Source organism: Solanum tuberosum, unplaced genomic scaffold (assembly GCF_000226075.1).
Source record: "Solanum tuberosum cultivar DM 1-3 516 R44 unplaced genomic scaffold, SolTub_3.0 scf00736, whole genome shotgun sequence".
Taxonomy (NCBI): Eukaryota; Viridiplantae; Streptophyta; class Magnoliopsida; order Solanales; family Solanaceae; genus Solanum; species Solanum tuberosum.
Window position 1 is genome coordinate 103,436 of NW_006239661.1, and position 8,399 is coordinate 111,834.

The 8,399-nt window shown below is 34.1% G+C and overlaps 3 protein-coding genes across 3 annotated transcripts; 2 read left to right on the forward strand and 1 right to left on the reverse strand.

Moving 5' to 3' along the window:
- Window positions 1–2,768: 2,768 nt before the first annotated feature.
- LOC102603165 (UDP-glycosyltransferase 73C3-like) lies at window positions 2,769–4,410 on the forward strand. Its single transcript, XM_006367195.2, has one exon. The coding sequence runs from the start codon at window positions 2,841–2,843 to the stop codon at window positions 4,311–4,313; it is 1,473 nt and encodes a 490-aa protein (XP_006367257.1). The 5' UTR covers window positions 2,769–2,840; the 3' UTR covers window positions 4,314–4,410.
- A 1,048-nt stretch (window positions 4,411–5,458) lies between these two features.
- On the forward strand, window positions 5,459–7,042 carry LOC102603508 (UDP-glycosyltransferase 73C3-like). The gene has a single exon (XM_006367196.2). It carries the CDS (start codon window positions 5,564–5,566, stop codon window positions 7,034–7,036), a length of 1,473 nt encoding a protein of 490 aa, XP_006367258.1. The 5' UTR covers window positions 5,459–5,563; the 3' UTR covers window positions 7,037–7,042.
- A 591-nt stretch (window positions 7,043–7,633) lies between these two features.
- LOC102603845 (mediator of RNA polymerase II transcription subunit 10b-like) lies at window positions 7,634–8,227 on the reverse strand. The gene has a single exon (XM_006367197.2). It carries the CDS (start codon window positions 8,096–8,098, stop codon window positions 7,724–7,726), a length of 375 nt encoding a protein of 124 aa, XP_006367259.1. The 5' UTR covers window positions 8,099–8,227; the 3' UTR covers window positions 7,634–7,723.
- Window positions 8,228–8,399: the final 172 nt, after the last annotated feature.

Consider the following 8,399-nt stretch of genomic DNA (forward strand, 5'->3'; position numbering starts at 1 on the left):
ATTACTGTGCTAGCTATTATTTGGGAGGGAATTCAAACAAATTGTACTTTTACAATTTTTATTTTCATCTCATATTTTTTTATTTTTCTTTTTTGGATGTGATTTTGATTTTGAAGCTTCCTCCACTTTTGACGTTTCCTACTACTAATGTGGCATTTGGAGGTATGGTCTTAACTAAGTCTTTATGATGAATGCACAACTGACCAAGTTTTTACTTTATATTTTTGTATTGGTGTGAATGCTCTTGTATAAAATACTTATATTCCATCTTCCCTCTTTTTTCATTCCACAACTCTTGATATCTAAAGTTTCTATTATAATTCAATTTTAATTATACTATAAAATCACATTCTAACTCCATGAGGTAGGTGTAATATCTACGTACATTCTACCCTCCCTAGACCTCAACTGTCATTCCATTACTCTTGTTGTTTTTGTATAAAATCACATTCTAAGAAATTCATTCATCAGTTGAATATATAAAACATATCCCTCTATTCTCATTAGCTGAATATCTAAAACTTATCCTTGTATAATGTGTTAAATTTTTCCTAATTCAAGGTTCTTGTCCAACTCTTAATTCTCATATGTCTTTCTATGCAGGACTGCTTTGAACCTCATGTTGCCAAATCAGGACAAGATCTTAAACCTGTTATGGTTTATGGGTGAGTATTCCCTTGCTTAAGTCATTGTGTATTTGCTTTAAGTATTCTCAATTGTATACCAATCTCGAACTTATTAGTTCTGTTTAATCACCTTATTTTTAGGTATTTACCATTAAAGTTTATGCTTAGCATAAAAAAATCTTATTGCATGATTGCATAATGATCCAAAAGTTGGCAACCATGAATGCATAATGATCCAAAAGTTGGCAATATTGGTTTGTAATTACTTAACTATATTCTCCACTTAGCAAAATTACTCTTTTTATTGTCTATAAGCTTTTTCTCTCCCGTCCCCCTATTTCTTTTTTCGTAACTTGATCTATTTTGGTCTAGTTAACATATATTTGTACCTGAAGTACATCAGCAAAAGTTCCTATAACAAATTACATCATTTTAAAGTAATGAAAATATGAGATGAAGAAAAATACCTAATTTATATAATTTGTAGGGTCGGATTGTTATGTTGTCGGGTTGTGCTACTCCAATCTTTCAAGATTTTGATTTTTTAGTGTAGGGCCGCTTCAGTTGTCGGATTGGGACCATCAACTGTTCATCTTCAAAGTGAAAAAAGTTTGGAAGCCATGAAAGTGAAAGGGGAGAAGAAGAAAGTGAAAAGGTAAAGTAACTTTTTATAAAATGTCAGATTTTCTTCCACTTTATAAAGTGTAAGAAAAAATTCCACTTTACAAAGTGTAAGAAATAATTCCATTTTATAAAATGTAGGAAATATTTCTGTTATATATTAAAATATACACGTTATGAGACTAACGGAAAACGTTTAGAATATTAGATAAAGTGGAATTTTTTCTTCCACTAAGCCTATTTTAGTTACTTACTAAAGTAGTGGCTTATTTTGATCACTTTTATATTTTTGTGGCTTATTTAGGTTCCCAAGTCATAATTATACCATTAATAATGTTAATAAGAATGTAAGTATTTAAAGGAAAAAACCAATCTATTTTTACTAAATAGAGATAATTTAATAAAGTATACTTTATAATTATTATTTTTTAATAGGAGTGAAAAGAGCCAAAAATCGGCAAATAAAATAAGAAGGAAATAGTGAGGTTAAAGAGGAAAAGAAATACTAATTTTCATAATGAACGTGAAAAGAGCTAGAGCGACACGTAAAATTATAATCACACGTATATGGCCTTATTCCTTTAAGGCCTTCCAACATAGGAACATCGATCCTAGTGGCTTGATTGCAATGTATAAAAAAGGGGAAAATTTGATTATGTTAGAGTTATGATCCGTTATTTAACCCAACGGGACTCAATCCATGTTTGAAGATTGTAAAGAGGGAGAAGTGCCTCTCTAATATTTCTCTCTTCTTTCTTTTATGTTCTCCTTGATACACAATAGTTCTGATAGTTCTTTTATCGCGCTGATCATGATACTTTAACTAATCAATTCTTTTTTATCGCGCTGATCATGATACTTTAACTAATCAATTCTTTTTTATCGCGCTGATCATGATACTTTAACTAATCAATTCTTTTTTATCGCGCTGATCATGATACTTTAACTAATCAATTCTTTTTTATCGCGCTGATCATGATACTTTAACTAATCAAAATCCTCTTTAATCGATCGAACATATAAACCGTATGTCTAAAGTGGATATACGCACAATTTTTTTTAAAATATGAGTACAGGTTAAATAACAGTGTCAAAAGAGACTATCCAGCGATAACCACAAATTTCTTATCTTAGAAGGGGACATAAAACACAATCCACAACAGAGTTTTGGCTTTGATCTCTCAGAAATCAGATTTCCCATTCATTTCCTATCAGTTAATCATGTGGAACTTTCATGACCATCAGTTGGATTTTGTCACCATCCTCCAATAGTGAAGGACGAATCTATCATTGAAGTTATGAGTTCGACAGAATTCAATAGTTTTGTCTCACTCCGTGTATTTGTAACGAAAAATATAGAGAAATCAAGAAATACTTCCTTCTAGTCTCATAGTAATGTGACAATTTGTATTCTTCTGAACTATGTCTTGTGACTGACAAGTATATATAATCCTCACAAATCCAAATTCACAATGCTAACCAGACAGTAGATAAATCTAAAATTTGCTTATGTTTGCTCTTACATCATCACTTTACAATGTATAAATTAAGAAATGTAGAAACCATAGTGTAATAACTTGAAATATAACAAAAATGGCTGTTCCCACAGTGCAGCCACATTTTGTGTTGTTTCCTTTCATGGCACAAGGACATATGATACCTATGATGGACATTGCGCGTCTATTGGCACAGCGCGGAGTTATAATCACAATCCTTACTACACACTTGAATGCCAACAGATTCAAGAAAGTCCTTGATCGCGCGATAGAAACAGGACTAAAGATTCAGGTGGTTCATCTATTCTTTCCATGCTTAGAGGCTGGACTACCTGAAGGGTGTGAAAATTTCGACATGCTTCCATCGATGGAATTTGGGGTGAAATTCTTCGATGCTACGAGAAGACTTCAACCCCAAGTGGAAGAAATGTTGCAAGAACTGAAGCCTTCGCCGAGTTGTGTAATATCTGACATGTGTTTCCCATGGACAACTAATGTTGCACACAAATTTAACATGCCTAGGATTGTTTTCCATGGGATGTGTTGCTTCTCTTTGTTGTGCTTACACAATTTGAGAAATTGGGAGGAGTTAGAAAAGATTGAGTCTGATACAGACTACTTTCAAGTGCCTGGATTATTCGACAAGATTGAACTAAACAAAGCTCAGCTTGTGAATATTCTCAGGGCAACAGATGAAAATATGAAGGAGCTTATGGACCAAATGAAGAAAGCAGAGGATGAAGCTTATGGGATAGTGGTGAATAGCTTTGAGGATTTGGAAAAAGAATACGTCGAGGGTTTAATGAATGCGAAAAACAAGAAAATTTGGACCATTGGCCCTGTTTCACTCTGTAACAAAGAGAAACAGGACAAAGTTGAAAGAGGTAACAAGGCTGCAATTGATGAACACAAGTGCCTAAAATGGCTTGATTCTTGGGAACAAGACTCTGTACTCTTTGTATGTCTCGGGAGCCTATCGCGTCTTTCCACGTCTCAGATGGTAGAGCTAGGGCTGGGGTTAGAATCATCTAAACGACCCTTCATTTGGGTCGTTCGACACATGTCAGATGAGTTCAAGAAATGGCTAGTGGAAGAAAACTTTGAGGAAAGAGTTAAAGGACAAGGACTTTTAATCCACGGTTGGGCACCACAAGTACTAATCTTATCTCATCCTTCAATAGGTGCGTTCTTGACGCACTGTGGATGGAATTCGAGCCTGGAAGGCATATCTGCTGGTGTGCCGATGATCACTTGGCCAATGTTCGCTGAGCAGTTTTGCAATGAGAGGCTAATAGTGAGTGTACTCGCGACAGGAGTGAAGGCCGGCATGGAGAATCCAGTGATGTTTGGAGAAGAAGAAAAATTGGGAAAACAAGTAAGCAAAGATGATATTAAGAAGGTGATTGAAGAAGTAATGGGTGAAGAAATGGAAGCTGAAATGAGAAGAAAAAGAGCAAAAGAATTAGGACAAAAGGCAAAGAGGACTGTGGAGGAAGGCGGTTCCTCTTACCTCAACTTGACACAATTGATTCAAGATGTCACAGATCAAGCAAATCTTTTAAAAGGTTGATTGAGGAGGTAACTATGTATTCCTTATAGTTCAAATCAAGTTTTATAGTAATGTTAAAAGTTCAGTTACTATAATAAGACACATATAATTTTATTGATATTGTTATGGTGAGTAAAATTTTGTGACAAGTTTAATGGGCTACCGATGTATTAAGATTTGGATTTTATGTCATACAATATATATATTCTACATCAGCAGAAAATTTCGCGTGAATAACACGTTTACGTGTATGGCATGAGAGGGGGCATTTAAGTTCAATTAGTCAAGTAAAGTGGTGTTTTCAAAAGTGCCAATAACTCAGGGATGAGATTAATAATTCGTGTTAAGTTCTTATTTTCTTTTATAAGAATGATACACTTCCTGCCAGAACTTGTAGAATGGGACCATTTTTATTCCTACATCTATCTTGTATAAAACTCAAAATAATATCTTATCTTTGGGTTAAGACTTAAAGTCATTTTTTGGTTTGCACATGGGGCATTAATAGTCCTTTATGTTTGTAATATTGGCATACTTTTAGCCCTCTCCTACACTCTTGCCTATTTTTTTAATATTGATTTTGTCCAAATTTTTATGTATGGAATGCTCAATTGTCTTTTTTATATATTTAGATGAAATAATAACTTATAGAACAACTTGTTCCGTTAAATAGATAATATTATTACAGTTAAACTATGAACCTACATTTACTTGTTGAACTATATCAATTCATTGTTGGCATATGACATCGCAGTGGTACAACAATTTCTTTTCTTGCAACGTTATATGTCAACAATAAATTGATATAGTTCGACAATCAAAGATACGTTCTTAGTTTAGCTGCAATAATATTTTTACTGAACAAAATAAGGGTCTTTTTTCTCACCTTCTCTTACATAGAGTTATTATTTCTACTAAATATATATAAAAAAAAATGATTGAACATTCTCTACATCAAATTATGGACAAAATCAATGCTAAAAAATAAGTAAAAGTTTGTGGGAGGGCTCTGAGTAATTATTGGTGCTCTTAACCCAAAAATTATGGACTATTTTTGGGCATTTGCTCTATTTAATCTTATCTTATACTTTTCCAACAATGATAATCCAATCAGCATCTTCACAAATCTAAATTCACAATGCCAACCACACATTAAGATAATGCTAACTGTGCTGTTACATAATCACTGTACAAAGCAATAATGAAACCCAGTATAACAACCTTAATTAGTATAACAAAAATATATATCCTCTCATCTTTCTACTAAAAATATGGATGTTCCAACAATGCAGCCACATTTTGTGTTGCTTCCTTTCATGGCACAAGGCCATATGATCCCTATGATTGACATGGCGCGATTACTGGCACAACGCGGAGTTATAATCACAATCCTTACTACACGCTTGAACGCCAATAGATTCAAAAATGTTGTTGATCATGCAATTGAAACAGGACTAAAGATTCAGGTGGTTCACCTCTACTTTCCAAGCGTAGAGGCTGGACTACCTGAAGGGTGTGAAAATTTCGACATGCTTCCATCGATGGATTTGGGGCTGAAATTCTACGATGCTACGAGAAGACTTCAACCCCAAGTGGAAGAAATGTTGCAAGAAATGAAACCTTCACCAAGTTGTGTAATATCTGATATGTGTTTCTCATGGACAACTAATGTTGCACACAAATTTAACATCCCTAGGATTGTTTTCCATGGGATGTGTTGCTTCTCTTTGTTGTGCTTACACAATTTGAGAAATTGGGAGGAGTTAATAAAGATTGAGTCTGATACAGAGTACTTTCAAGTGCCTGGATTATTCGATAAGATTGAACTCAACAAAAAACAGATCGCAAATGTTCTCAATCCAAGAGATGTAGATTGGAAAGAAATCGCTGATCAAATGAAGAAAGCGGAGGAGGAAGCTTATGGGATAGTGGTGAATAGCTTTGAGGATTTGGAAAAAGAATACGTCGAGGGTTTAATGAATGCGAAAAACAAGAAAATTTGGACCATTGGCCCTGTTTCACTCTGTAACAAAGAGAAACAGGACAAAGCTGAAAGAGGGAACAAGGCTTCAATTGATGAGCACAAGTGCCTAAACTGGCTTGATTCATGGGAACTAAACTCTGTACTCTTTGTCTGTCTCGGGAGCCTATCGCGCCTTTCCACATCTCAGATGGTTGAGCTAGGGCTCGGGTTAGAATCATCGAAACGACCCTTCATTTGGGTTGTTAGACACATGTCAGATGAGTTCGAGAAATGGCTAGTGGAAGAAGATTTTGAGGAAAGAGTTAAAGGACAAGGACTTTTAATCCACGGTTGGGCGCCACAAGTACTAATATTATCTCATCCTTCAGTTGGTGCATTCTTGACACACTGTGGATGGAATTCGAGCCTAGAAGGTATAACTGCTGGCGTGGCGATGATCACTTGGCCAATGTTTGCCGAGCAGTTCATTAATGAGAGGCTAATAGTAAATGTAATCAAGACAGGAGTGAAAGCGGGCACAGAGAGTCCAGTGATGTTTGGGGAGGAAGAAAAATTGGGAAAACAAGTAAGCAAAGATGATATTAAGAAGGTGATTGAAGAAGTAATGGGTGAAGAAATGGAAGGTGAAATGAGAAGAAAAAGAGCAAAAGAATTAGGAGAAAAGGCAAAGAGGGCTGTGGCGGAAGGGGGTTCCTCTTACCTCAACTTGACACAATTGATTCAAGATGTCACTGAGCAAGCAAATTTTTTAAAAGGTTGATTTAGGAGATCATAGTTCAAATCAAGTGTAATAGTAATGCTATATCGGGTAAAGTTCAGTTACTTTAATATAACCATGAAATTGGTATTATTATATATAAATAAGGTTATCAATGTATCAAGACTTTATGTGCAAATTTTCATGATTCACATTTGTCCTTGAATTTAAAGGCTGCTTCTTTTTCTGTTTGATCTATGATACTATCTGATAGCTTATCCAAATCATGGGTTTCTATTTTATCTTGTTTGTGCATATTCTTCATGTTTTTTCTCTTGGTACATATAAAACACACACTGAATATCTAGATAGCCCTTTAAACTTGGCATAATTTGTAAGATTGTTGCTCAAAGTTAGTCAATGACCAAATAAACACTTAAATTTGACAGAAGTGTATCTAATAAACATACTCGTGCGTACATGGGAACTTTCCAGCGCGAATGCAATGTGCGTATCAAACACCTGCTAGGAAAAAAAAGGCAAAGTGAGTGATATACACTTGCTTATGATGTATTGCATAGACCAACTATTGAATGACACATGTAATTTCATACTTATTCGTCTATTTATGAATAAAAAACCTAATTGGATAAATAAAAATTTATACTGAATCGACATAATTCTTATTCAATAGTAAAACATATATTATACAATAAAAAAACATAGTGGCATCTGCCATCTTTTAAAATCCTAAATCCGCCTCTGTCTGTAATCTTCTACCTCATCAGGAAAAGCGTGTTCTAGATCCTCCAATAGATGCCCTCTTAAATCCTTGAATGCATCAACTTTCCCTTTAGTAATTTGATTTTTTGCAATACAATTGTTCAACAGATCCCTAGCAAATTCATCTGGATTCTTTCCATTATCAATTAAGTTGAGAACTTCCATTGGCACTTTAATACTATGACAATTTTCTCCTAATTTGGCCATATTATCAATCTCAAACACAAGATTATTCAGATGAGAAGCAACGTCAACGTCGAAAGAAGAAAGCTGATGAAGAATTTCTAAGGTTTTGTCGATTGAATATATGACTTGATTCAGATTTTGTTTTGATGAGTCCATTGTTTATGTTTGGAATAGACAAAACAAAAATTTAGAGGCAAATATATAGAGGTGAGAGATGGGTTTAAATAAGGAAACTTTGGTGATTTGGCCGTGTTTTGTTAGGAATAGTAGAGAAATCCCAATCCATAAAGGAAACGGAAAAGGTACATAAGGTTTTAAGAAAAAATCTTAATTTTACTTACCATAACAATATTAAAATATTATTTTTGTCATAACTGAACTTTATATACAATAATAATAAAAATATATGGAAAAGGGCTTAAAGTATTTTAAAATTATGTAAAACTGAAAGATAATG

Excerpts from the sequence above, each read along its gene's own strand:
- LOC102603165 (XM_006367195.2), top strand. The coding sequence starts at position 2,841 with ATGGCTGTTCCCACAGTGCAGCCACATTTTGTGTTGTTTCCTTTCATG.
- LOC102603508 (XM_006367196.2), top strand. The coding sequence starts at position 5,564 with ATGGATGTTCCAACAATGCAGCCACATTTTGTGTTGCTTCCTTTCATG.
- LOC102603845 (XM_006367197.2), bottom strand. The coding sequence starts at position 8,098 with ATGGACTCATCAAAACAAAATCTGAATCAAGTCATATATTCAATCGAC.